A 27,475-nucleotide genomic window follows, 5' to 3' on the forward strand; every position below is an offset into this window, starting at 1 on the left:
ATTTTAATTCAACGAAGGTGAGCAATCAATATACAAATGATAATTTTCTGAATGGATTATTCCTTTTAATTTGCTTAAATATAGAGAATGTGACATTTTTTAAAAACAACTTTGTTGTACATTGTTGCTCTGATCTTTTTTAACTACACGCACTGAAACCCAAAGCTGTAGTTGCTAAAAAGAATAAGACTTTAAAAATATATTTCGCGCTCCAGTCAGGTCAGCACAGACAAGCAAAGCCAAGTCCCATTTCCTGAACTTTGGGTTTTAAGTCCTAATGCACTTTTAGTCGCTGCAGTGCTACTGCAATGTGAAAACACCATTTTAAAACAGGTCTGAGTGTCAGTTCAGTCAGATGATGGATCCTGTGGATCCTCCATAGAGAGTGCTCCTGGGATGAGTCCTAAAACCCGGAAATGACTTTGCATTTTAGGGCGTTTTTTTGGAATGGGTTTTTAGTCAGAAGCCTGAAATAAGGTCTTGGGTTAACATGGATTTCACATTTTGTTCTGACATTAAATACATCAGAAAGTACCCCCCAATTCTGAACCTTTAGGTGTTTTAATAAGGTGGTTGCTAACATGTGGCTTAATGAGACTACAGAATGTCATCACGCCAATCACGGCTTCACAGCCTCGTTGTGGCGGCGAGGTTATGTCACGAGACAGCTGGGTAGTTTGTATATAGCCTAATGTTAGCTTTTCACTTCTGGCGACTGCATGTTACGAGATCGCCATCTTTGTTCAGGGGAAAGAGGATGTGTTTTATCTGCAATGTTGGGAAGGTTACTTTTGAAATGTAACAGGTTACAGATTCATAGTTACCCTGTTAAAAATGCATTAAGATACGAAACTATTAATTACTTAATCGAAGTAATGGAACTTATTATATCTGATTACTTTTTGATGACTTCTCATCACCAACATTTTGATTAGTAACTGTAATTTAATGAAGATAAGATAATCCTTTATTAGTCTCACAGTGGGGAAATTCACAAAATTACAGCAGCTATAAGGTATGAAGAAGTATGAAACAATACAATAGTTAAAAAAAAAAAGAATTAGAAATATAAAAAAATTAAGATATTAAAATGTTCGATAATAAAAAACAGGGTGCCAAGTATGCTTAAAAAAACAAGGTGAAAAAACAGTAACATAAATAAAAAAAAATAATAATAATAATAAAAATGTTTTATATTTTGTCTAGGATTTGTCTTGTTAGTTGTATCTCTTTGGTATGTTGATGTCATGGAAGAAACTATGTTAATTTGCTGCTTTTCTGAACAGTTTGGTCCTGGAAGTGACCTTTCCTCAACACCATAGCAACAAAGTCAATGTACTGTGTGCCGAAACATTTGAAAAGTCGCCTGATATCAGATAAAATTGTCAGTTCCTTACACCTCGTTTCCACATCAGTCAACTTTAAAGTGGTATTCACACATGGCAGAATTAATTAATTAATTAATCAATCAGCTGTTGTTGGTGATTCACAAACATTCATGAATCCTTTAGTCAATGGACGCACCACTCACAAATTTATAAAAATTTTTATTTTAAAAATAATGACCTGACTGTACAGACATGTGGGCTCAGCCACTTTAAAGAGCTCAGCACGACAAACATTTGGCTTATTCTGCTGTTTTTCCCACCACAGACAGCACGTAATAAAATAAATATTACACAAGTTTGATGTTTTGTTTTTTTTTTTTCAAAATACACACGACAGCACCATCAAAGCAAAATTTGCTCAATGCTTCCCATCGAATTTAATAACTAAATGTCAATCAAATGCGTCAACGATGGCAAAGTCATGACACATTAATAAAAGTCAGAGCTCAAAATGTGCAAAGTTCAGCTTGACTGTAAAATGTTTTAACCCTTCAACACCCAGAAAGTCAGAGTGAAATTTCAAATACATTTAAAAACAAATGAAACTGTACGACACAAACGAGAGAAATTAAATGAGGTTATGTTTTCCCATCCTTATATGTAAACACAATAAAAACCATCAAGAACATCAATCCAAATTATAAATGTTTGCGTGCTAGAAATGACGAAGGCGTGAGTCCATTATTGATGTCATCGTTTTTCCTTCATTATCTCTCCTGTTGCTCTTTGACGAGGTCGTTTGTTCTCTGTCTCTCTTTGAGGTTACGCATGGCGTTGAGGAAAACTTCATACCAAAAAAAGGTGAAGCCTGTTGACAGTGCGGACTTCACAAGGCTGGGAGAGAGGCCTTTGAAGAAGCCGCGGACGCCCTCCTCTTTGGAGATTTGAACCACGCAGTCCACCAGTCCTCTATAACTCCGCACCTGCGTGTGAGAAACAGGAGACGATAGTCACACATTCAACCAGTGGTTCCCTACTGGTGTATCACAGGCCCATTCTGAGGGGACAACCAGTATTTGTAAAGAGTACCTATTGTATTGCCCTGTTCTTTGTATTATGTAATTTTTTTGGGGTTTTTTTTTTTTCAAAAATACGAATAGGCCTAATGGATTGTTTATTTATCAAAGCGGGAGGTTGGCAGGTTTATTTTTTTTACCCTTCCCAAAGCTGCATTTTTTTCTTTTAAAATTCACATAATAAACAAAATATTTTAAAAAATTTAAAGAAAAGATGTAGGGAAAGAATTGCCACAAACAATCTAAAAAATCAAAGAAAAAAAAAATTGCCAAAATGTTTTGAGGGAAAAAATTAAATCATATTTTGAAGAAAAAAAAAGCCAAAATATTTTAAAAATCACCACAAATGTTAAAGGACAAAAAAAAAACACGTTGTAGAAGAGCTTACCTGTCCGAAGTGAACTCTGGCGGCCTCAAAGCCCCCAACCTGCAGTCTCTTCTTGAAGAGGTCGAAGGGGTACGTGATTGTTTTGCTGATCATTCCAGCTCCGCTGCCGCAGACCAGGCTTCCCAGGTACCCTGGATATCAGGCACGAACATTAATAAGCTGTGAATGTTTCACATATGTTCGTGACGTGTTGTCTAAATGCCGTGATCTTCACTCACCTCCTGAGTTTCCAGCTTTGGGAGGCGGAGCCAACAGTTTCTTAAAGACGTTGTAGAAGAAGAACTGCAGCCCAGCGTACGGAAACACCGCCATCAGTGTTGGAGACAGGCCGCGGTAAAACGTCAGCGCTCCTTCTGAGCGGCACATTGTGGACACAGCATGACGCAGGTTCCTGTACACCTGAGAGGACGGATAAGAGCGTGACACGAGGTTTCAGCAGATTCGCAAAGGTAAATACCGACCAAAGTAAGTTATTTTCTTTTCGGAAGTCTCCCAGCAGCAAATAACTACAGTTTCTTATGATGTAATTAACCGAGATAAGCAGCTCTCCTTCTACACTTGCCTATGATGAGTCAATAAGCGTCCTAATTAAAATAAATACAAATATTTCAGCCTTTTTTTCACTAAAACTTCAGACTTATGTAGGAATACTTTACCCCCCAAAATGGGCATTTGTAAATCAGTTATTCTCCACGTGCAATGTTGGATTTGTGAAGGAAACTTCGTTTTTCTTGCAAATTCTTATACTAAAGTTATAGAGGTAACATGTTTAACAACACCAAAACTTAATCAACACATTCGTTTACAAACTCTCACACACCTCGTGCAGCATAATCTCATTCTTATTCAGTCGTATGCTCGGAAATTCCTGAATGGAGAGTGAAACTGCTGCCTCGATCATTTCGTTTTTATTACTGTGTGACTTTAGTCAATGCAAACTAACCCTTTAAAACACCAAAGTCACAAAATAACTCAAAAACTAACAGACAGAAGCAGCAGTAAACGAGCAGCTCTCATGTTCAGCGAGGTAAAATTACTGTTTGTTAACAGAGTCCGGCTTTACAGAAAGCACAGATAAGTTTCTGTTTGGAAAGTACGAAGCACACGACTGGATAAACGAGACGTGGATTACTGCATCAGTCGCTTGAGAGTTTGTGAACGGATGTTTTGATGTAGTTTTGTTGTTGCTAAGAGTGGCCCCGCTATGACTTCCAGTTCATCAAAAACTTTCTGTTTTCAGATTCTTCGTTCATTGTGGAGACAAGTGAGACAAATAAAGTTTTCTTCACAAATTCAACATTGCATGCGGGGAGTTACTGATATGCAAATGGTCATTTGGGGGTTGAAGAAGTTATTATAGTTTCTTTTCTTTTTTTGTTTTCACCTCTTTATTTATTTAGGACTATGCATAAAAAACATTAATCTCAAAAGGAGAATAGATGATTCATGCCAGATTTAGCTGTTAGCTAGTTTATGTCTGCAGTCACCGAGCAGGTACAAACAGGACACACACCTCACACTAAAAAACACGAACCACAAATTACAACAGACAAAACAAACAGATTAAAAAAAACATCAAGCTGAATTCAGTCTGTAGGATTTCTGTCTGATTATTGAAATCAACTCGTCAAATTCATGTTAAACTAAAAAAAACTGACTATGAGCTGACGTAAGAAATCCTTGACTACAATAATAAAACTGTTTACCCTGGTTTCTCCCTGAGCTGCAAAGCGTGTCCGCAGTGTGTCCAGAGGCTGGCAGACCACTGTAGCAGAGCAGGCAGCCAAACCGCCACACATGAAGTGAACTCCTGCCGTCTGGCTGTCATACGCCGTCGTCTTGTGGACCATCTCCGTCAGAAGCTCAAAACTGGCAAACTGCAAAGCGCACACACACATTTAAAGTAAGTAAATCTTATAAATACAAGTATTTGTGCAATCCGAGTAATTCGGAGAAGTTTATGGGCTGTACCTGGACAGCTCCGAAGCAGATGGAGAGGAGCTGTGCAGGGACGTGGCCCTTCCAGAAAGCAGAGAGTCCCTCCTCTGAATAAATGCAGCGAGATGCCTGAAATAATCCCTGATATTTCCCTTCAGGCGTCTGTGACGACACACGCTCAATCTGCAGCTGAAAGGACAAAAAATACTGATAAACATACGGGAAGCAATGTCAGTGCAATAGCATTAACCCTTTAAAACCTGAGCTAAACGTCTTGATTTCTTTAAGAAATATGGAATTGAACAATGAAAGATTAAATTACCCCACAATTAGTAGTAAATTATTAAAAAAGTGCAAGATAATTAGCAGAAAATTTGTTTAAAAAAAAATAAAATCTGGGAAATTACCTAAAAAAATAAAAAAATCTAACTTCGTAATAAAACTTTTAATATGTAGTTATAATCATTTTTCCCTGGCTTTTTTCCCGAGATTTATTCCCTAGATGTTTATATTTTATCTCTTTACTCTTTTATTGTAAATCTGTATCCTTTATTCGAGATTTTATTGCTCTGTGAAGCACTTTGAACAGCCCTGTCGTATGAAATGTGCTACAGAAATAAAGCTGCCTTCCCTAGCTATTTTAAAAATAATTTTCTAAATCTACTAATTTCTTTTGATTTGGTTGAGAATGAAATTGCACCAATTTGTACACGGTTCAAAGGGTTTAACGTGAGAGAGCCAAACTGCAAAGTGACGACACGCGTGCTTTAAATTTAAACTGTAACATTTCATATTCCCGTATTTAGCTTTGATTCAAATATTTTCAAAATCAGCTTTCTTCCGTCAGCGCCTGATTGAGCACCGTTGTACAATGACACATCGTTACCTGAAATCTGATTTTAAGGACGTCAAAGGGGCTGATGAGGGCCCGGGTGACCATCCCAGCCGCTGACCCCGCCAGGGCCGCCTCCTCTGGGGAGAGGGCTGCCACCTGAGCCCTGGGGTCATAGCCCACCATGTCTCCACAGCGTCAGATTCCTATAAACACTGACGACAGAAATTATGAGTTATCTGTGTTTTCCAAGGGACTGTACTTTATTTAGCAGAGTAGATATAATGACCCTCCCTGGCGCTACAAATATTTTTTCCTCGAGACTTGCTGAGAGCCTTGGGGAAAACGCATGACCTTACCTTCGCCATAAATAACCATATTTTACAGTTTCTGGCTATGATGAATGGTGAAATTTTGGAGATTTTTACAGAAAACATGTATTTTAAAGCCAATTGCTGGTTTCAGGGTTCTGCTGGTGTTTAAAATAAACACAAAATATGACCATTTAAAGTTGTATGTCCCTGCCCTAAGCCAAATTTAAAAAATAAATAAAAAAAAAAAAAAAATTATATGAAGTGCCTCCCCCATTTTGCAGTTCCCCTCCTCTCTCATAAATAAAAACGAAACTACAAAATACAACCATTTAACAGTGCCCCTCCTCTAAGACAAAATAAAAAGCATACCAATGCTTAAAGAAATTACTTTACTTACTCCCCCTTTTTCCACCACCCCCTCCCTCACACAACTAACGAACAGTCCCTAAATTGTGTATCAAATGAAAATGAAAGCACACAATATTAACAACTTAATTCATTCACGTTTTCTTAAGAGTCTGTACAGATGTTTGTGGAACACAGTATCAATGTTAAGGAAAAAAATCAAGGATATAATAAAATAAATCATATTAACAGCAAGCATTAACGAGGAGCAGATAAAGTAACAGAGTGTGCTCTGCAGAGGACATGCGGCAGGACCTTCAGGCAAGCTAAGCAAACAACACAGAGGACATCGCTGCAGCGCTGACACCGCTAAACAGACACTTACCTTCTAGTAAAAGTCCTTCATAAATACAAACACAGCTACAGCACTGATCCCAGAAACGCCGTGTCCTACATTAGCAGGATACGAACAAATTGCACGTCACAAATTGCTCGCAATACTTCCGGGTCACATAGAGCGGACTCCACCTTTCAAAGACGAAATATCGCGTCAAGATGATATATTGCCGGAGTCAACGTCACCAAGAAAATAAGCGTAACATCTCTATTAATATTAACAGCATACCTAGGTTAATGTTTACAAAGCCATGATTATTGTTTTGTTTTACAAAACTTGATTTTATTTATATTTTTTCAATTTTATGTGATTTTTATAAATATGACCATTGTCTAAAATGGCGTAAAACCAGCAAAAGAATGTAAAGAATAAACACAAAATGATAATAATAATATACAATAATAATAATAACAATAATAATAATAATAATAATAATAATAGCATGCAGGATCAACTCATGCACAGTGGTTTTTGCACTAAACTGTTCATACTGTATATTTTTGAATTACATACTGTACATTTTGTATATATTCTCTATCTCTTCCTTTTGTGAATACAATTACATGTCTATGTGTCTGTCTTTTTTTCTATTTTTCTTATCCCTAACTTATTTCCCTCCCTTGTACTGTGAGCATTGCCAACCCGGAAAAAAATCCTTGTTCCTCATTTGTTGAACTTGGCCAATAAACGTGATTCTGATTCTGATTCTGATCAAGACAGAATTAATTAGATAAATTAAAAAACCGATATCCCAAAAGCATGTCTATAAAATGGGTTTTTAAGTATTTTAAAAACTAGGTCACAATTACATTCATTTTCTTGTTTTGATTTGATTAGAGGTATTTAATATAATTTATATTGTTTTTAATTTTTTGATCTAAACTTATCCAAACTACTTAATTTTTAGGCTTTATGTAATTTTATTTATATTACTTTATTTTTTTTTAGATTTGTATACACATTGACATTGTATATAATGGTGTAAAACAAGCAAAATAAAATTTAAATTTAAATTTAAAAAATATGCAGAACAAGTCAGGGAATACATGAACAAATACAAAGAACAGAAAGCATCAGCAAAGATTAAAACGACGCTTCGGCGGGGTAACGAGAGGCAGGGACTTATCTTGCTGTGACACTCCATCTTTGCAAGGTGACGTCATACGTCTGCTTACATCCCCTGAAGTGGTATGAGCAGCTTAGATGTAAATTTTCACATTTCGGAATGTAAGTAAATGTTTTAATTGTTTTTTCTTTCTGTAAACTCGATAAGAAATGCCGTTAGTTAACATTAATCAGTATCTTTTTTTTTGTGGCTGGCGGTATTAACGTAAATGCAGGTTAACGGTTAAAACTTGATGCTAACTCGTCTTAACAGTAACGCTAACGTTTTGGTTTCTGCTAAAGCACCGAAGACAGCTAATTTAATGGTTGTTAATGCCAGTGTTTATAAAATAGGACAGCAAAACTGTGTTAACGCCACGTTTGCTGTCGTTAACACAGTTAAAAAACGACTCCTAAATTGATGTTTAGCTAACGTTAGATGTAACGTAAAGTAACGTTAGTTTACGTTAGCGTAGACTACCTGTGGCGGGCGCGCGGCTACTACTGTTGTGTTAACATATAATACTTTGTGCCTGTGATAAATGTGTTTATTTGAGATGTTGCGTGACCCTGTGGGTGACCCGAGTTTGCCCATCTAATCCCTGCTATCCCTCAGTGAATGAGCAGCAGCCAGTTTGATGACAGCACAGGATTTTGTGCTTATTGTTGTCACGCAAATTGTTCTACAGTGTCTGTCTGTCATGTATTTTGTGCTCAGGCTTGAAGCAGAACCTCAATGTGTGTGAAAAGCTTGCATTTCTTTTTAAATGTACTACTTTGACCCCTGTAAAATGCAGTAATAAGTGTCTGATCTTCACAGCGTGACAGCTCTCAGGTGTGATTTGGGTGCTATCATCTATAATGGAGAACACTTCTGAAGACTACAGGATCCAGTCATTTGACCTGGACACACAGATGTTGCTGAAAACAGCCTTGAAAGGTCAGCATGTCCTCTTACTACTGACTTTTAGGAATTTCAGATCAATGGGCCTCATGCAAGAAACGATATACGATCAGATTTTCTCTTATTTTTGTTTGTGTCCATGATTTGTGCATATTTTGTTAGCATACATCGATTTTTTTTATTCACAAATGTTTTCTTAATTCTGCTCCTCTTTTCAGTAACAGAGTGGTTGACAACACATACAAAGATAAGAGGAAAAGATCTCGCTTTCACAGTCCACAAATTGTTGTCCAACTCAAGGAAAAATAAGTTTTATATTTGAGAAACAGAAAAAAATGCATTAATATAATTTAATCAAATTAGATAATGTTTCAGAGTAATTATAATGAATGGATTCTTAATTTTCAGGGCTAAAGAAATACTTCTGTATTTGGTCCATTGGTCCCAATTCCTGTAATTTCAGTTACTGTGCATCCCTCTGCTGATCAGTACTAGAATGTAGTAGTATTGTACTTAAGTACAAATCTTGGGAACTTTTACATTACTTTAGTATTTTAATGTTAAGAAGGAAATATTGTACTTTTCACTCCACCGTCATTATTAGATAACCACTATGAAAATTAAAAGCTTTGCACAAAAACCATTTGAAAGTGTACAACCGCAGGTGAAACAATTAGTCCATTAATTAGAAAATTCATTGGCAACTATTATTTAAAGTTGTGAAAGTCAAAAAGTAATTTTTCCAGCTCCTCATATGCACTGTATGTACGAGGACTTGCTTATTTAAACCTTTTTGCATGTGTACTTTGACTTTTAATATCTCAATACATTTCCCTGAAATCACATTTACTTGAAGTTTATTGACAGCACGCTTGTGTCAGTTTCACGCTGCAGAAGTTCTTCTTCTTACAGCCTTTTTTTGGTGTCATGTCTCCAGTCTTGTTCATGTGTTAGAATCTTTGCACACGGCACAAAACCTCCCCTGCTATAGTGTTTAGGGGGCGTTACCTGTGCTGATAAGTAACTTATGAGGTGTCATCATTGATCACACCTGGGTACGAGCAGATTTGGGTGGTTAAGAGCGTTTGGTGCATCTGGAGTTGACTTCTCTTTTATTTTCTCTTACCAAAAAATTAAGAAAATTGAAGAAAATTTTGCTGTATGAGGCCCAATCTTTTGGTGAATTTTTGTTTCTTTCAGATCCAAGTTCAGTAAATCTGGAGAAGGTGTCCAACATCATCGTGGATCAGTCTCTAAAGGACCAGGTGTTCAGCAAAGAGGCCGGACGCATCTGCTACACCATCGTGCAGGTCCACACTGTTTGCACTTTGATGGGCTGCTTGTCCATTTCACCGTCCACATTATTAGTTTGTCTGATCAAGACACTGAGCGCTCTTAGACCAAAGGGATTTAAGAAACGAGAGCAGGACTTAAACATCTGATTGAGTCTCTGTAACAGAATTCTTAATCCTCTTACTTTATTATGCCTAACTGGAAGTTTACACTCGAGCAACAGGAGGCTCTTAAGCCAGCTTACCTACATCGCAATGTTTCCTGACTTTTTGTCCACCTCTCTCTGTCCTCTGGCGGTCACCTTGTGCAGGCCGAGGCCAAGCAGAGCAATGGAAATGCGTTCAGGAGGAACTTGTTGAACCGCCTCCAGCAGGAGTTCAAGAACCGCGAGGAGACGAGGGCGCGCTCGCTGCAGGAGTGGGTGTGCTATGTGTCGTTCATCTGTAACGTCTTTGACTACCTCAAAGTAAGATGTTTAAAATGTTATCATACAGGGCAATAAGACGAAATACATCAGCTGACAGTAAAATCGTTTCATATAATGTTATATCATTTACATCATCTGATAAGGCTTCGCGTCGTTGTGGCCGCGTCTACACACCAAAAAGCACCAAAACAAACACGGTGGAGCTGAAAAGCAATACTAAACTTTACTATAAAAGTATTTTATTTAACACTATAACAGTATTTTATTCAACTTTATAATGACAGTAGTTTATGTAACTTTATTGCATGGCAGCAGCTGTTTTATTTGTAACTGTAATTCATTTAATTAGTTTGTATTTTAGTAATTTACATAAGTTTAGAGGAGATTTGAAAATATCAAGATAAATATCATGTATTCGCCTTAAAACATAGTGATATTATTCTAAAGCCATATCGCCCAGCCCTATTATCTTATTGTTTTAATCATGATAACAAAGCGGCGTTTTTAAATTTGGCTCCAAGCCTCTGCAGAACGGCTTAGATGTACTTTCTTTTCGCTGTCATCTTGTGTTTATTACAGCAGATGTAAAACTTTCCTCATCTGCTTCTCTTGTCTTGAGCGTCTTGCTTATATAGTTTGGAAATATAAGTGTTCAGTATGGTGGGAAAACGAGGCGAAGGTGCGGCACCAGTTCACTCTCATGGTGACTCAGGTTTCATCCCTGATAAAGACTATTGTCCTTTTGCACCAGTGCACTCTTTTATGGTCACGGTCTGTGCTCATTTTTCACTTTTTGTGAAAGAGAGGGTTTAACCAGGGACTCGGCAAAGTTACCCGAACTTTGATAGCAGCTTATTTAAGCACATTCTTTGTTTATGTTTATGTTAGGTGAACAACATGCCCATGGTGGCTCTGGTGCATCCTGTGTACGACTGTCTGTTCAGGCTGGCCCAACCAGACGCTCTCATGAATGAGGAGGAGGTGAGACACAACGACTAGTTTCTCCTTTTCTTTTAGATATTTATTTGATAAAAATTCAATTTCTCAACTCAAAGAAACAGCACTTAGCAGAGTTCGTGTTGCTCAAGTCACCGACTCGTCCTCCGCCTCCCTCTGCAGGTGGACTGCCTGGTGCTGCAGCTGCATCGTATCGGAGAGCAGCTGGAGAAGGTGAACGGCCCGCGGATGGACGAGCTGTTCTTCCTGCTGCGGGACGGCTTCCTGCTCCAGGAGGGCCTCACCTCCATGGCCCGCCTGCTGCTGCTGGAGATCCTGGAGTTCAGGGCGGGGGGGTGGTTGCTCAGCAGCACCGCTCACAAGTACTACTACAGTGAAATTGCTGACTAGGATTGTTGCAAGGACAAGGGGCAGCTGATGTGCAGGTGCGTTAGCCAACCCTTAAGCACCTTGGATACCTCTCCTTCACCACCAGGGTTTCTCCGGGAACACGGTGAGTCGAGGCGGCGGGCAGCATCAAAGTCTTTAATTTCTTCTGATATTAGTAGACGAGTCTAAAATATAATACACTGCGGGAAACCCCGGTCATCAGGGGATATTAAACCAGCAATTTCATGAAGGACAGCGACAGTGGACGGTGGTTTATAAACTGTAAAAAGACTTTTGGGGTTTTGCTGGATTGTTCCTGCGTTTGATAATATTCCTGACCCATGGTGCCGTGGATGTGGACAGTGCAATAGTTCAAAAGGTGTTGAAGTTACCGAGGTTTAGCCACATTCAGGTACACTTTGTTTTAGAGTGCGATCACAGCGAAAGAAGCTGAAGATTTTTTTTTTTTTTAACTGATCTTGCAGGCATTCCTGTTTAGAAAACATTTCAAAGTCCAACTTATTTTTTATTTTTTTTAAAAAACTAAATCCAAAGGACTTGGAAGAGACATTCCAGTCAGATGAAAGCTGATTTAGTCTTTACTTTACTTTTTTTTATTGTTGTGTGACCAAATTCAATCAAAAATCAACATTTGAATGATTTAGTTGACATTTTTTTAGTGTAGAGTTGACATTTTACAAAAGGTTTGTATTGCAATTCAGAGGAAATTTCTGACTAATTTTTCCTGTGTTACTGTTTCGTTACGTGTCGTTACGTTTAGGCCGTGTTGTCAGATGAAGCGTTGTGTCTTAATTCAGGGACCTTCTTTTATTGTTTTGTTACAGCTCCACTTTTCAAAAAAAAAAAAAAAGACCAAAAGATTTGGAACTGAGAAATCAGTCAGATATTTACTTTACACTTTTTTTTATTTGTTCAACAACTTGTGCCAATACAACAAGAACAGCATCATCCAAAACTTCTCAGCAAAGCCTACGCTCTTAATTTGTAGTTGAGGTGCTGGAGGACAGTGGTGGAAGGTGTACTTGGATCATTTACTTAAGTAAAAGTAGCAATACCACAGACTGTGTATAAAAACTGCGACTTAAACATCACAGTTTATTTGTTGGTGAAATTTGAATGAATTATCTTAATCTGCAAAGTAACTAAAGTCATCAAATAGATGTCATGAAAGTAAAAAAGAGCACTATTCCCCTCAAAATTATACTTAAATAGTTGAGTAAATATGCAGTTATCTTCCACCACTGCTGGAGGTGTCAGTTTTTATCCTCCTTTCACGTCTACACAGGTAGGTTAAAAGTAAATGGAGAAGTATTTTTCCTCTGAATTCACCAGCACAAGCTACACTTCAGTATGACACAGAGCTCAGTTTTAAGTAGAAGTCTGTTACTTTTGTTGATTCTCAGTGACGGCTTGCTGGTCTTAAACCGGAGCTGTGCCTTGATTCAGAAAGACACGAGCATTGAAGATTAATGCGATTAAATTGTTACATTTCTTTGAACGCCACTATTTTAAAAAGCTGTACTTGTAATTGTATGTAAATACGTAAAGCTTAAAGTTTGTTTGTTTTTTCAACCTGGACCCTATTTTCCCATGTTTCGTGTGGAAGTGAGTAATGGGGACAACAGTTTTTGAAATTGTCCACGTATTAAGCGAGAGCGCTGCAGCCTGTAACGGCGAAAAGGCTGCAATGTAATGACTCTGGTCATTTGTGCATCGTTGACTTACTTCGACTTACGTCGCTTGTTTTTGCCTCTGACAGGCTCCGATTATTATTGTCTATGAATGTAAAAATTATAGAAAAGATCCCGACTATGATAGAGCTTTTTTTTAAAGATTATTTTTGTTTAACCAGAAACCAATCCTACCACTCTGTTTTAAAAGCAGATTTTCACATCTAACTGGGTGAATTAAGAGTTAATTTCAACCAAAAAAAAAAACATGGGAAAAAAAAGGATCCAGGTTGAAAAAATACCAAACTTACTCTTTAATATAAAATTGGCAGACAAATCAGCGTCACAGAGAGAATCTTCAACATTAGAAAAGCGTTTCACTGATTCAGGAAATTTTGTAGTACATTTCCAAAAATCTTTTTTTCTAGTTGTTTTTGAAGATTTCCATATGAGCTTTGGTACTTATTACCACCTTCAGACCAAGCTGATGAAACAAAGTGGGGCAGAATAGTTGTAATGGTGTTTTAAGCTGATCGTGAGGAGTAAAATCATGAGTCAGCAGGTTCGAACGCTGTCGACGCTCACAGTCCCTTAAAGACGGGACGCAGTTCTGACCGCAATATCCGTGTATATATTTTATTACACTGTCGCAACGTTTTTACATCACTTAATTCCATTTTTTTATGGTTGGGTTGTACATTTAATGCAAATTTATTTAATAAATCTTGGAAGTTTTTCCTTCTTTCACTTTCATGTGTTTATTGTTGAGCACGACTGCATATTTTACACAATAACATTTCTCAATACAAAAAAAAAAAGACTTCTCACTGTTGTCCTGCGGCGCTTTTTACGGTGTAGTCCTTTTAACATTGGATTTTCACGCTGTTTACTATTTACAGAAGCACTTTGAACGACAAAATGTGAATCTTTCGTGACTCTTTGTGACCAGCATGTTTGTGCAGTCCTTGAATTTCAGTCCTGAGTGGGTTTTTTTTTTTTTTTTACCACCAGCGGTAGTGAGCGTACGCTCTGTTGGATTCGGCCATCTTGTGCAGCTCGAACTTTTTCTTGATGACGTTGCCCTCCATCACAGACGCTGCCAGCAGTTCCTGGGAGAGTTTTTCGTACATGTGCGTGCGTCGATGTTTGTTTTCCCGGCACTCCGTGATCATCCATTTCATGGCAAGGAAGCGGCGTCGGTTTTCCGTGAGAGGGATGGGCACCTGAGTGGGAATGAGGTCAAAAAGAATATAGTTTGTTTATTTTTTTGTTGGTGTAAGACAGTGATACTGTCAAATCTGGCCTCCGATAGGGTGCTAGGTGACCCCTCCCCCACCATTTTTTATTCACAATAACATAAAGTGATTCACAGCAGGAAATGTTTTGGTACCTTTAGCATAGATAAAGCACCAGAGTGCATAAAACAGCATGAAAGTAGAGCCTGTTTATCAAAAAAAGTGCCAGTGAAGGATTCCCCAAATCCCCCAACAGAGATCTAAGCTAAGCCCCTAATGTCCTAAAATCCTAGACACGTCCTCAAATCCTAAAAATGTCCTAAAATTCAAGAAATGTCCTAAAATCCTACAAACAGCTTAAAATCTTGAGAAACTCACCAAAAGCCAAAAAACGTCTTGAATTCAGAGAAACATCCTAAAATCTTGACAAATGTCCTAAAATCCTAGAAATGTCCTAAATTCCAAAAAACATCCTAATTTCTGAGAAGCATCCTAAAATTTAACTTTGGGGACAACAGTTTTTGAAACAGTTCAAGTATTAAGCGAGAGCGCTGCAGCCTGTAACGGCGAATAGGCTGCAATGTAATGACTCTGGCTATTTGTGCATCGTTAACTTACATCGAATTGAACTTTAACTTTAATAAAATATTAGAAACATCCTAAAGTCCTGGAAATGAGCTAAAATCCAAGAAATGTCTTAAAATCCTAGAAACATTCAGGGGTCTGCTGACCTCCCGTCATTTTGCAAAAGTGGCCCCCAAGCAAAGCAAGTCGAGCATCCCTGATGTAAGATGGGATTCTGAAGATATAAATCTTTTTTTTTAAAAAAAGCGCTGACGTGTCATCGCTCACCTGGTAGTACTTTCCACCTTTCTGTATGCTGGCGAGCCCGACGACGGGCTTACAGTTGTCCAGAGCCTTGTGAAAAATTGCGTAAGGGTTACACTCGACCTCTTCCTTCTGTCCCTCTGGAGATTTGTGGTATTTCTCCACCTGTTTCCTCTTTATGCTCTCCAGCGTCTGGAAGAGAATTTTTTCTTTTAGATCAACTGCAAATCTTTCCGCTCCAGTTTGAGACTGCGTGTTTGCTTTCTCACCTGTGTCATGATCTCTCTGGCCAAAACCTTGTCTCCATCTTTCATCATCATGTTGATGAATTTACTGAAAGACAAAAATGATCCCCTGGCGTGAGCTCTCAGATGCACAGCTTTTCATTAAACACCGTCCCGCAGTGACGTCTGTTTACCTGAGGACGGGGTCGCTGAAAACAGAGCTGCTCACTCCGCTGGTTGCTGCCTTGATGGGTCTGATCGATTTGAGCTCCCGCTGCTCCTTCTCCTCAGCGCTCAGCTCCGTCTCCGGCGTGCTGTACGCCTCCTTGCTGATCTCGGGCTCCAGATAGTACGGGTTGTACCTGTTCCACCTCACCAGGAACACTCTGCAAACACAGCACACACACACACAGTTTCCAAAATTACTCAGAGTTTATGTGTCAAAATCAGCAGCAGTCGGAGAGCGGACAAATTAATCGATTAGTTGATTTACAGAAAATTAATCAGCAATTCAGCGATCACCATAAGGTGCTGAAGATTTGCTGGCTGTTAATTGTGCGTGTGTTTTTAAATCACAGTAAATCCAATTTCTTTCAGTTTGGATTATTGCTTTTGGACAGAACAGGCAAATTCAAGACTGGACTTTAGATTTTTTTTATTTAAAGTTATAACATATTAGAAAAAATATTAGGGAGATTCATTTTTTTAAAAAAAAGTTAGTTGCAGCCCTATTTATTGATTTTGTCTTTTAGACATTTAAGTGTATTGTCAATTAAATTAAGTTTCTAAATGTTTTGCTAACATTAGGAGTCAATCAAAACAAAATCAAATTGGCTTTTTAAAATCTAAAAATGAATTTATAGCGGAGGGAATATCATGCATTTTCCACCGGGCATTCAGGCTAAAGGAAAAGCATCTGACTTTTTGGGCAGACAAATAAAACAAAAAAAAAAATTTTCAAAAATATATAAATAATGTGCTCATTATTTTAGCCAAATTTTACATTCATAAAATAACATAATAAAGAAAATCACCTAGATATACCACTTTCAAAAAATCAAATCTAGATACGTGTTAAAAGAATATCAAATTGAAATATATGCAATAAACAACTAAACAAAACGACTGATTTAAGCAAATCTTGCAACCTGTGTCTTCATACTTGTGCCTATTTTATTTAATTTTAATCTGCTTTGAACCTATTTTTTCTTTTTTTCTAATATTTTCAATTATTTTTGCAATTTTTTGTAATAACAACTGAATGTTTTCAAAACTGCTAATAAAAAGCAAAAGAAAGAAAAGGAAAATAAAAAAATTCACACCCCTGATAAATAAAGAGCAGTCCCAAACGCTACTGATCCCGCTATTAAAGACATCCTGCTGCTCTGTTGAGGTGTGATGAGAATATGTCTCTATTTTTGGCATATCTGTAGATTAAATTTTTACCTGAATGATGAAGTAGCGGATTAATATCGAAGATATCAGTTTATTGATCATTCATGGTCACAGATATTTAACATCAGCGCTGGTTCGGAACGTAACCACGTGATTTACACGACTGTGTTGATTCTATGTGCAAGAAAAATGCGCCGATCGCACAATAACATTAAATAAACCGCTAACAACACCTGTTTATTGTTTATTTTATAAAAAAAGATCATTACCTTGGTGTCCAAGGTTTTAATAATCCTGAGATGGAAGCAGCCATCTTGAAAATGTGAGTGTCAGTCAGGACCCCGGGTTAGTACGTCCTACAATGCCTTCGTGAAAAAAAAAAAAAATAAGCGTTTTATTCGGCGGCGTTTAAAATAAAAACCTATCATTATTTATACAATTAAAAAAATATATTTATGTGTTTTTTTTTCAATCATTCCGATCAATAATTTTGGACTCTCGCGCACACGCTGGTGACATCACGCGATGTTTATAGTGCTATGGCGTACCAGGAAGGGGAGTCGCTTGAATCTTGGCTCAGTGAGTGATTAATCTCGTTTTATGAATTAAATAATATGTGTAATTAGCTAGATACGCTGCTCCGGGAGACAGGGCGCTGAATCCGTCAGGACAGGAGCTGTTAGCCGCTTCCAGTCGCTACAGGGAGCTAACAGGGAGCTAACAGGGAGCTAACAGGGGCTCCTGGTCTACAGTCGGCTGTCTGCATCATTAGCAGGATGGGTGGAGAGCTTTTATTAAACTCTGTGTGGGTCACAGTTACCAGTGACAGCTCTGTGATTGTTCAGAGAGGCTCTGCAGACAGTTGTCCCTCTGGACAGTTTGATGCTTGCAGCTGTTGGACAGAAAACAGACAGCTCTGCATGATGAATGAGCAGCACTGACAATACAAAGAGCTCCAGCAATGAGGGGGGTGACAATTGATGCATTGTTATGTTTTTTTGTTTTTTTTCCAATTTTATTGAAACAAATTAATTTAAAAAAACATTTATGGCTTTGTGCAGTGACAATATTTTCATGTCAAGACGTCAGACAAGCAAGAAACAAAGTATGCATACAATAAGCAGGGAAAGATCTGGGTTCGAAAGAAATTAAATACAATAAACAACACAAAATAAATCAATTTAGATGAGGAAAATAATATGACATGGGGTTCTAGAGGTTCAACATAAGGTCCCTCTGCCAAGTTATAAAGCTTCATGGACTTTGTCTTCGTTAATTTCAGAGACAAAATGTAATAACGCGGCTCCTTGTGGAATACAAAAAAATATTTGTTTTTATGTATAAAGAATTTTCTATGGATAATAATTGTGTTGTGTTTCATTGTGACTTTTTCTCATTGGGAAAAGAGACGTAAATCATCTGTTAATATGTTTTAAGTTTGATACAGTTTGTATAGTATTTTTGTGACATCACAACTTCACAATAATCCTGACAGCACATTTAAAGGCACAGTTTCTAAATACGGGCTGTGTGTATTTCTTTAGCATTATGATACTTTCATTGTACTTATATCGTACCTAAACCTGCTTTATATTAAAAAGACATCTAAATCTGACATTTTTACAACATGGGACCTTTAAGTGAGTGTGAATATCTTTTTTTAAACAGATAAAGCCACCCATCCCACAAACAGACAGGAGGACTGGGAGTACATCATCGGCTTCTGTGATCAGATAAACAAGGAACTGGAAGGGTACGTATGTGAAATATTTTCAAATGCGTTTGTTTTTTAAAAATCGCCTCAGTGAAGGTTTCTCATCTGGTTTATCGTTTTGCAGTCCTCAGATAGCTGTGACTCTGCTCGTCCACAAAATCCACTCACCACAGGAATGGGAGGCTCTTCAGGCTCTGACAGTAAGAAGAGATTCGCCTAAATGTCAGCCAGCACCGTTTTTATCGACACTTTTGTCTCCATCTTGATGATTTTGTGTGCAGGTGTTGGAGGCGTGTATGAAGAACTGTGGGAGAAGGTTTCATAATGAAGTCGGAAAATACAGATTTTTGAATGAGCTGATTAAAGTTGTGTCTCCAAAGGTGAGCAGCCTTCAAAAACATACATATGAAAAGTCTACTCATCCAGCCTCTTCTTAATCACCTTTATTTATTCGCTTCTAGTTTATCTTTTTTCTGTAAATAATAATGTAAAATCGTGATATTTGATTTTGCATATGTGGGTGTATGTATATATGTTTCATTAATTAGAGTATAAGTTTAAATTCATAAGGAAGATATTAATTAAACTTAAATGACTTACAGAGAAGAGGTGGGATTAAAAGTCTGTATTCCTTATTACTTGTTTTTTCGAATGTGTCAACCAAACTTTCTTTTTCTTTGCTTGTTTGTATAATCATTTCTCTTTTTTCTTTTACATGTTTGGAATAAATGAATCAAATCGAACCTTTTGTTTTCAGTACATGGGTGAGAGCGCACCCGAGAAGGTGAAGACAAAGATTGTAGAGATGCTGTACAGCTGGACGGTGGCTTTTCCAAATGAAACCAAGATCAGTGAAGCCTACCAGACGCTGAGGAGACAGGGTGTGTTGAGATTAGTCAGTAACACGACTAACGTCCTGCATTTGAAAAGACGTCTTATTACAATCCTCGCTCTCCTCAAACAGGCCTCGTGACACACGACCCGGAGTTACCGCTGGACAGGACTCTGATTCCGTCTCCCCCGACACGACCTAAACATCCGGTGTTTGACAACGAGGACATGGGCAAGGTGAGAGGTCTCTTCTGTAATGTTGTTATTCAAACTTCTGTTTAAATGTAAAGTAACTCAGAGGAAAACACAGCTCCTTTCTGAATAAATCATGTTCTCTGGATGAAATAACTCATTTTGTTAGTAGTTCTGAGTGTTTACGGTTGTGTGTGCGTGTGTGTGTGTGTGTGTGTGTGTGTGTGTGTGTGTTTGTGTGTGTAGCTGCTTGCTGAACTTCTCCGCAGTAAAAATCCAGAGGACCTCCAGGAGGCCAACAGATTAATTAAAAACATGGTGAAAGAGGTAAGAGCTGTATGGTTTATTAAGCTGTTGGACAAAAATTGGGTTCTGCCAAGGTGATACTACTATAATATTCTTCATGTGACATCAGCATTTTGAAATATAGACTTAGACTTAGACACGTTTATTTATCCCACTTGTGGGAAATTAACTTGTCACAGCAGCCGTGTGTACAGAAAAAATATATAAAATATCAATATATACAAAATATAAAATATACAAAAGTGCAAAAATGGGCATGTTTCAAAGAAGAAGAAAAAAATGTACAGGTTTTAAATACAAAAATCAAAGATATACCAGAAAAAAATCAAAGATATACAGATTAAACAAGATGCAGGTAAGAATGTGGGAGAATGAGGGAGCACTGTTGTTGTATTGTAATAAATACTAATAAGGATAATTAGGCGGGGGCAATTTTTAAAATACAACTGAAAGAGACCAGGGTAACGTTGCGTCTTGTTGTTCTTGTCAGGACGAGGCTCGAGTGCAGAAGGTAACGAAGCGAATAAACACACTGGAGGAGGTGAACATCAACGTGAAGCTGCTGACGGAGATGTTGAGCCACTACAATAAAGACAGCTCCTCTGACTCAGACAAGGACATCATTAAGGTGTGTATCCGTGCTCCGTGTGTTTTTGGGAGTGAACACAATGATATTCATATATTTCTATACAACATACGATATTTGGCATTTTGCTGGTTATTTGTATCAATGTTTTATTTTAATGATCGCCGATAAAATTGATGAATTAAATAGTGCAAAGAAAGTGTTGGCATGGGAGGAACTTTAACTTTGTAAAACCCCAGGGTGCTATTTTTATTTACTTGTTTTTTTAATTTAAATTTTCAATTTACTTAATAAAAAGTTGCTGGAAACTTGTATAAGAAGTTGAAAGTCTCAGTTTTCATTAATCATTTTCCAAACGCATTTAATTATCAGTTATCGGTCTCATTTACTACTAATAATCGATATCGGGCCTGAAAAAACAATATCTGTCGACCCCTAATACACGTTCAGATACAGAAATGTTTGGAGAAAAAAACACGGACTTTGACTAAATAAACTGGTTATTCTGTCCATCTTTTTAATTTTTTTATGCCAATCTATCCATCCATCGATCCATCTGTGGATCTGCCTCACTGTCTCGGCTTTATTACTATATATTTACGTATCACGATGTGGTTGAATATTATTCTGGCCTAAATGATTCAAGTAATGTTTTAATACAGATATTTTTTTTAAAATACGTATTACATTATGGGTTTCTCTTTTGAGTCAGCAAAAACTAAAATGTCACCTCCGTACTGCCATGAATTGTGGGTGATTAAATCAATTAAGTCTTAACTCTGCCTGAGGACCCTTGTGGTCTGGATGAGTTGTGGATTTGGACAGTCCTCGGTGCTGGCAGAGTTCCCAGGAACGCACCTGCAAAGTCTGCACTTTGCTGAAGTCCAGACATTTGGATCGTATTTCCTTCTCACAGCAAACAAATGAAAAAAAAAAACCAAATGCACCTGATGTAACAATATTTTATTCATGTCATTTTCTTCATAATGCAAACACTCTTGTACAAGACGTTTTCATTTTGTTCTTCTGTCAAATATTGGCACTTGGCTCGTCTGAAATCCCCCAAACAGCTCTTTCTCAGCTCTGTCATCCTGCGAAATCTCTTCATCCTTCAGTGTCATCTGCAATAACGTAATCACACGCAGCCAGACTGGAAAACAATCAATACTCAAATTGCAACCTGAGATGAAGTGCAAAATACAGAAACTTATTTGATCACGTAAAGTTATTTTATATGTTTCCACTGTGATGTTTTAGTCGATAAATTAACTGCCGAAACACCAGCTGGTGTCACAGTGGCATTTAAACTGTACAGAGCCTCCTTTGTTTTTCCTCTCAGGAACTCTACGAGCGCTGTGACAAACTGAGACGTGCTGCTGTCAAAATGGCCACGGAGACAGAGGACAATGACAGCAGTTTAGGTTTGCTCATTTGGTATTTTCTTTATCTTAAGAAGCCCTGTCTTGACATTTTGATCACTGTGTATAATGTGTAGCCTCTCACTTGTCAGGTGACATCCTGCAGGCCAGCGACGACCTGTCCAAGGTTATCAACTCCTACAAGAAGATTGTTGAGGGGCAACCCATCAACGGTGACAGTGAAGAGCCTCGATCTGCAGCCGCTCACAGCGAAAGTGGTGAGATACATTTTCATAAATCTGCATGTTTAACATAAATCCATGATTGCTTTATGCTCCAGAGATCCTGCCGCTGTGTCATTAATTCAGCTGCTGGAATCAATCTCCGCTCACCAGAGACTACAGACACACTGATCGACCTCGCCGGCCTCGACACTCCGAGCCCTCCTCAGCCTGCCGTACCGCCCTTTCAGTCCCCAAATCTTGTCCCCACGAATCCAACGGCATCCCCCATCCCTGTCCTGCCTCCTCCTCCCAGACGCCTGGCCGGTTCCCATGGCAGTCAGAGCAGCAGCCCGAGTCATCCCCCACTTGACAAGGCCTCCACGTCACTCTCTCTCCTTGACGATGAGCTGCTGTCTCTAGGTACAATATCTCCACTGTGACTTACTGAGTAAGCACAAGTTCTCAAACTGTGCGGCAGAGACACTGCAGGTGGGGAAAAAAGTGATAGCATGATATGTTAAAAAAATACTAATAATGTAGTAAGTTGGAAAAAAAACAGTGTACATTATGTCGAAAAAACAGTTAAAAAAGTTATAGTATTGTTTGTTGAAAAAAAATCATATTTGTCTAAAAAATGTTTAAAAATTCATAGTATAGTATGTCAAAAAACTGTTAAAAAGTATATAGTATAGTATTTTAAAAAATTCATAGTTGTACAAAAACTTCTTTAAAAAAGTCATAGTATAGTATGTTGAAAACACTGTCAAAAAAGTCATAAAGCATGTAAAAAGTCTCTAAAAAAGTCGTGGTAATATGTCAAAAAAAGGAGAAAAAAGTCATTGTTTAGCTGATTGTTGAGCGACTATTTTTTAATTTTATTATTATTATTATTATTTTTATTATTATTGCTGCTGTTGTTGTTATCGTTATCCTATTCTTTTTATTTAATTTTAGACTATAGAAGCGCTAAAGGTGTGTAGGTGATGCAGGTAGAGAGACAGAGACGCTGTCTCGCGCTAATGTAATCAATACCAGCTGTGCAGGCGCGCGCGTCTTTTGTTTGTCTCCTGCAAAGAGAAACAGGTTGGAAAAAAAAGTTTGTTTGTATCAATGCTCAGACGACCACAGAGACACTATTGGTACGTTTTAATACGTTTGTTAACAGTAAAATAAATAACGATGATCAGCGACCCACCACAAGTGAAGTATTTCCGTAGTGCGCGAGCCGCGGTGTTACGCAAGCGGCAGGCGCGAGCCGCTCGGTCATCTATAGCAAATATCGTCTGTCAAAAAACGGGTTTAAAATGTCACAGTGTAGTATGTCGAAAAAAATGTTTAAAAAAGTCATAGTATTGCTTGTAAAAAAAAAAAAATCTGTTTAAAAAGTCCTAGCATATTATATCGGGTAGAAAAATCACAGGGTAGTATGTCGAGTAATAATATATGTCCAAAACCTGTGGAAAATAGTCATAGAACAATTTGTCAAAAAAAGGTCATAGTATAGTTTATTAGGGGGAAAAGAAATTATAGCGTCTTATTTTAAAAAAATGTTTAAAAAGTAATAGACTAGTATGTCAAAAAAGGCGTACTTAAAAAAAAGGTCCATCATATTACCATGTGAATCAACATTTTTACACTCTGGTATTTGTATGGATTAAACAAACATGACATAATATTAATTATGTTAAAGGTTCTGTAGGTGATATTTAGAGCATTAATGAACTTCCAGATTTAAAAAAAAACACAAAAACTTCAAATAAGTAACTTTATTTAAATCTATAAAATAAATATATATGAAAAATGTCTCTATTTCGATGATACAAATGCCTTTACCTTCTTTCAGGACTGAACGACCCTCCTACCTCCCTGAACAGCCAACCAAAACCCAAGTTGAGCGATCTGTCCAGTCAGTGGACTTCATTGCAGGTACACCTAAAATGGTTTGTGAGCAACTTGAACCAAACCATAGCTTGTTGGTCAGTGTGTAATCGCAGAGGTTAAATTATCTCCACATCTCCTCTGCAGGCTTCAGGCGTGGACATGTTTGGCAGCGTGGCCTGTCCGGTTCCAGCGATGCCTCCAGCTGAACCAGCCGCTGTCACACACAGTCTGCAGAACCTGCAAGACCTGGCCATGATGGGCTTTTCAGATCACAAGAGGTACTGTGTTTGTCTTTCCTTTGTTTTTTTGAAAATCAGTATGTTATAACAATTTAAATAATAGCAAACACTGTATATTTTCACAGAATTGTCTTTAATTATGGTCTCGTTTGTCGGCATATTGACAGACTTGAGGATTAATTCTGTGTACAAAATTTACTGTAATAATGTTGGTGCTTCTATCTCACTAATAAACAATACTTAAAGGTCACAAAGCACTTTATCAAATGTGATTTTCAGTTTATCCAGCCAGATGACAGCCAGAGGAAACTTTGGGATGCCCGCAGCAGCACCTCCCCTCATACCAGGGCAAGGCTCTCCCTCCTCACCCTCACTTCTGCAGGGTACGATGCCCGGCTCTCCTGCTCTGTCCCATGTCAAGGTCCAGAGTCTGGGCTCAGCTCCTGGCAGCCCTCTTTTCCGCTCTCTGTCCCCGTGCCACCCTCCCCTCCAGGGCAGCCCGGCCAGAGCGGCAGACGTCTCCCTGAGCAATGTGCACGTCCCTCTGGAGGCCATCAGACCCAGTAAGGACAGGAGAGGGGTGGATAATGAACTTAATGCTCTAACGATAAAAACATACACAGCTGGATGTAAACTCTTTTAATACGTCATATCTGCTTGTTCCTGATTAGCTGTGTCCTGTGTGTCTTCAGGTAAAGTGCTGCCTGTGACGGCCTACGATAAGGACGGTGTTCGCATGCTCCTCAACTTTGCATCTGACTGTCCCCCCGGCAGGCCCGACGTACTGGTAATGGTGGTGTCCATGCTCAATACAGCGCCCCTGCTTGTTCACAATGTGGTACTGCAAGCTGCTGTGCCCAAGGTAGAAACATTTACGCATCTGTCGATTCATGTGTTCTTGTATCTGCAGTGTTTGGTGTTTCACCACAGCTGATATGAGGAATCAGCAGTCTAACGTAGTCAGATCAGATGGATGTTTACAGATTTTTTGTTTATTAATAGTGTTATTATCCTTCAGCCACCCTCTGCGAGGTAACACTTGACTTAAAAAATGTGAATTTTTTATTTTAAATGTTAACTTTAATATTTGTCAGCCTGGATCCTGTTTTTCCATGTTTTTTCTATCATAAAAGTTGTTTAAAAAACACATAGTATGTTGAAAAAAGTCACAGTGAAGCATGTCCAAAACAACATTGACAGGACATAGTATGTCAGAAAAACTGTTAAAAAAGGTCATATTATAGTTTGTCAAAAAAGTCATTGTAGTATAGTTGTAAAAATGTTTGTTGAAAAAAACCCACTACAAAATTAATAGTATATATAGTCAAAAAAAGGTTTGTTAAAACTCACAGTAGAGCATGTAAAAAAACAATTTAAAGTCATCACATAGCATGTTAGAAAAGACTTGCTGTCATACTACTGTATGTCAAAAAAAGTCATTTTGAATGCAGAAAAAAGTAATTGTATAGCATGTTGAAAAAAAGCATTTAAAAAGCCATAGTGTGTTGTAAAAACATACATAGTATAATATGTTGAAAAAAGCTGTCGTGAAGTATGTTGAATTTTTTTTTAAAAAAGTCATGTCGAAAAACACAATAAAAAAAAGTCAGTTTGTGAAAAAGGGGAAAAAATGTAATATGACATTTCAAACTTTCTTTCCACATGCTATACTGTGACTTTCTCAGCCAATCTAATACTAGACCAGTTTCAAACATTATTGTCTCCATTAGTCACTTAGACACAGAAACACGAGAAAATAGGGTCCAGGTTGAAAAGGTCACCCTTAAAGGCAGAGAAGTGCTGACATCTTTCGTTCTCCACCAGTCAATGAAGGTGAAGCTGCAGCCTCCGTCAGGAACAGAACTGGCACCATTTAACCCCATCCTACCTCCAGCCTCCATCACCCAGATCATGTTGCTGGCCAACCCATCAAAGGTGACATAACACTGAAGAGCCACAAAGAATTTTGTAGCCAAACAGCTTCAATGATGCTGATAAAATACCTTTTTTTGTGTTCACAGGAGAAGGTGCGCCTGCGCTACAAGCTGTCTTTCAAATTAGGAGATCGTCTGTGCAACGAGGTTGGAGAGGTGGACCAGTTCCCCCCACCAGAGACGTGGGGTCATCTATAGAAGTGTGGATCACTCAGCAGGGACAGACTGCTTTGTACTCCATGAAGGGATGTGTGAGTGTGTGTGTGTTCACATCCATCCCAGAGAGAGAGAGAGAGAGAGAGGAGGTGGGGAGATTCAGCCGCACTCTACCTTTCAGCTTCACATTCCTGTAGTTGTTCATTTTTTGGCCTCTGGCAGCGAGAAACAAACAGCAGATACTACAGTTGTATTTATACAATGCTTGTACACTTTCCTGCAGATAGCTAACAAACTAAAGATATACACTGGCAAGTAAGACGGTCGGGGTGTTTACAGGTCGATGGTATTAAGATGAATATTTTAATGCATTTACCCCGAGATGAATATAACAGACTTGAATGTACTATGAATAATCAAAGCATTAGAGCTCAGCCCCTGACTGAAGCGCTAGATTGCAGCAGATAAAATGATTTTTTGAAAAGAAACTAAGCTGTAAGAGAACAGAGCTGAAGATACAACAGTTGTGCTTTTATTCATTTATTCCTCTGGCTGAGCACTTTCTCAAACCACAGAAAACATACTTGAATATATTCGAAAATTTGAAAAGTCTTTGGATGAAGTAAACCGTAAGAGACCGGCAGGACCAGCAGCGATCTTGACTGACATTACTGTTTAAGAGGTTGTTGCAAATATAGTTGGATCTTATTAAACTAGACTAACGGGTCGACCGATATCGGTTGTCCGGGGCTGTTACCAATTACTAGTATTTAATGAGACCAGTAACCGATATTTGGAACTGATATGCATTTACAAAAAAATGAAAATCTCTCTGTCATAATTTAGCATTCGGAAAAGAACAAACACCAGCAAGAAACTTTGTAAATACCTTTACCAAATGTTTAATCAAAATTGAAACTTTCAACATCATATACAGCAAGTTCCCAGAAACTTTTTTTTTAAATTAAGTTCAGTAAAAAATTTCAATAAAAAATGAATAAATGAAAAT

The 27,475-nt window shown here is 38.0% G+C and overlaps 4 protein-coding genes across 5 annotated transcripts; 2 read left to right on the forward strand and 2 right to left on the reverse strand.

Annotated features, from left to right (window-relative positions):
- Window positions 1–1,532: 1,532 nt before the first annotated feature.
- Window positions 1,533–6,682, reverse strand: slc25a19 (solute carrier family 25 member 19). Its single transcript, XM_042504832.1, has 7 exons — window positions 6,607–6,682; window positions 5,617–5,777; window positions 4,764–4,919; window positions 4,499–4,669; window positions 3,011–3,191; window positions 2,793–2,923; window positions 1,533–2,311 (listed from the first exon to the last, which is right to left on the reverse strand). The coding sequence occupies exons 2-7, from the start codon at window positions 5,746–5,748 to the stop codon at window positions 2,096–2,098; spliced, it is 987 nt and encodes a 328-aa protein (XP_042360766.1). The 5' UTR covers window positions 5,749–5,777; window positions 6,607–6,682; the 3' UTR covers window positions 1,533–2,095.
- LOC121956562 (MIF4G domain-containing protein B-like) lies at window positions 4,653–14,292 on the forward strand. Of its 2 annotated transcripts, none has more exons than XM_042504835.1 (6): window positions 4,653–4,695; window positions 8,543–8,662; window positions 9,827–9,936; window positions 10,230–10,385; window positions 11,235–11,327; window positions 11,466–14,292. In XM_042504835.1, the coding sequence occupies exons 2-6, from the start codon at window positions 8,584–8,586 to the stop codon at window positions 11,691–11,693; spliced, it is 666 nt and encodes a 221-aa protein (XP_042360769.1). In that variant the 5' UTR covers window positions 4,653–4,695; window positions 8,543–8,583; the 3' UTR covers window positions 11,694–14,292. The 2 variants fall into 2 exon arrangements, with proteins under 2 accessions (XP_042360769.1, XP_042360768.1); XM_042504834.1 differs by lacking the exon at window positions 4,653–4,695 and adding an exon at window positions 7,777–7,845.
- Window positions 14,249–17,375, reverse strand: mrps7 (mitochondrial ribosomal protein S7). Its single transcript, XM_042504833.1, has 5 exons — window positions 17,315–17,375; window positions 15,845–16,036; window positions 15,696–15,759; window positions 15,451–15,618; window positions 14,249–14,586 (listed from the first exon to the last, which is right to left on the reverse strand). The coding sequence occupies exons 1-5, from the start codon at window positions 17,356–17,358 to the stop codon at window positions 14,365–14,367; spliced, it is 690 nt and encodes a 229-aa protein (XP_042360767.1). The 5' UTR covers window positions 17,359–17,375; the 3' UTR covers window positions 14,249–14,364.
- Window positions 17,376–17,563: 188 nt separating this feature from the next.
- On the forward strand, window positions 17,564–27,433 carry gga3b (golgi associated, gamma adaptin ear containing, ARF binding protein 3b). The gene is made up of 17 exons (XM_042504765.1): window positions 17,564–17,624; window positions 18,714–18,798; window positions 18,884–18,959; window positions 19,041–19,139; window positions 19,517–19,640; window positions 19,724–19,827; window positions 20,029–20,109; window positions 20,579–20,716; window positions 22,014–22,095; window positions 22,185–22,310; window positions 22,428–22,676; window positions 24,100–24,182; window positions 24,282–24,415; window positions 24,656–24,939; window positions 25,069–25,238; window positions 26,201–26,311; window positions 26,398–27,433. The coding sequence occupies exons 1-17, from the start codon at window positions 17,585–17,587 to the stop codon at window positions 26,506–26,508; spliced, it is 2,097 nt and encodes a 698-aa protein (XP_042360699.1). The 5' UTR covers window positions 17,564–17,584; the 3' UTR covers window positions 26,509–27,433.
- The last annotated feature ends 42 nt before the right edge of the window (window positions 27,434–27,475 follow it).

This window comes from Plectropomus leopardus, chromosome 17 (assembly GCF_008729295.1).
Source record: "Plectropomus leopardus isolate mb chromosome 17, YSFRI_Pleo_2.0, whole genome shotgun sequence".
In the NCBI taxonomy this organism is placed as follows: domain Eukaryota; kingdom Metazoa; phylum Chordata; class Actinopteri; order Perciformes; family Serranidae; genus Plectropomus; species Plectropomus leopardus.

What these genes read in the sequence shown, in the direction of transcription:
- slc25a19 (XM_042504832.1), bottom strand. Translation starts at nt 5,748, where the DNA reads ATGGTGGGCTATGACCCCAGGGCTCAGGTGGCAGCCCTCTCCCCAGAG. An exon ending in TCTGCTTCGGAGCTGTCCAG is followed by an intron (nt 4,670 to 4,763) that starts GTACAGCCCATA and finishes TGCGCTTTGCAG; the next exon opens with TTTGCCAGTTTTGAGCTTCT. An exon ending in CAAAGCTGGAAACTCAGGAG is followed by an intron (nt 2,924 to 3,010) that starts GTGAGTGAAGAT and finishes CCTGATATCCAG; the next exon opens with GGTACCTGGGAAGCCTGGTC.
- gga3b (XM_042504765.1), top strand. Translation starts at nt 17,585, where the DNA reads ATGGCGTACCAGGAAGGGGAGTCGCTTGAATCTTGGCTCA. An exon ending in ATAAACAAGGAACTGGAAGG is followed by an intron (nt 18,799 to 18,883) that starts GTACGTATGTGA and finishes ATCGTTTTGCAG; the next exon opens with TCCTCAGATAGCTGTGACTC. An exon ending in CGATGAGCTGCTGTCTCTAG is followed by an intron (nt 22,677 to 24,099) that starts GTACAATATCTC and finishes ACCTTCTTTCAG; the next exon opens with GACTGAACGACCCTCCTACC.
- LOC121956562 (XM_042504835.1), top strand. Translation starts at nt 8,584, where the DNA reads ATGGAGAACACTTCTGAAGACTACAGGATCCAGTCATTTGACCTGGAC. An exon ending in ACGTCTTTGACTACCTCAAA is followed by an intron (nt 10,386 to 11,234) that starts GTAAGATGTTTA and finishes TGTTTATGTTAG; the next exon opens with GTGAACAACATGCCCATGGT. An exon ending in CTCTCATGAATGAGGAGGAG is followed by an intron (nt 11,328 to 11,465) that starts GTGAGACACAAC and finishes CTCCCTCTGCAG; the next exon opens with GTGGACTGCCTGGTGCTGCA.
- mrps7 (XM_042504833.1), bottom strand. Translation starts at nt 17,358, where the DNA reads ATGGCTGCTTCCATCTCAGGATTATTAAAACCTTGGACACCAAG. An exon ending in TTAAAACCTTGGACACCAAG is followed by an intron (nt 16,037 to 17,314) that starts GTAATGATCTTT and finishes CTGTGTTTGCAG; the next exon opens with AGTGTTCCTGGTGAGGTGGA. An exon ending in CCAGAGAGATCATGACACAG is followed by an intron (nt 15,619 to 15,695) that starts GTGAGAAAGCAA and finishes ATTCTCTTCCAG; the next exon opens with ACGCTGGAGAGCATAAAGAG.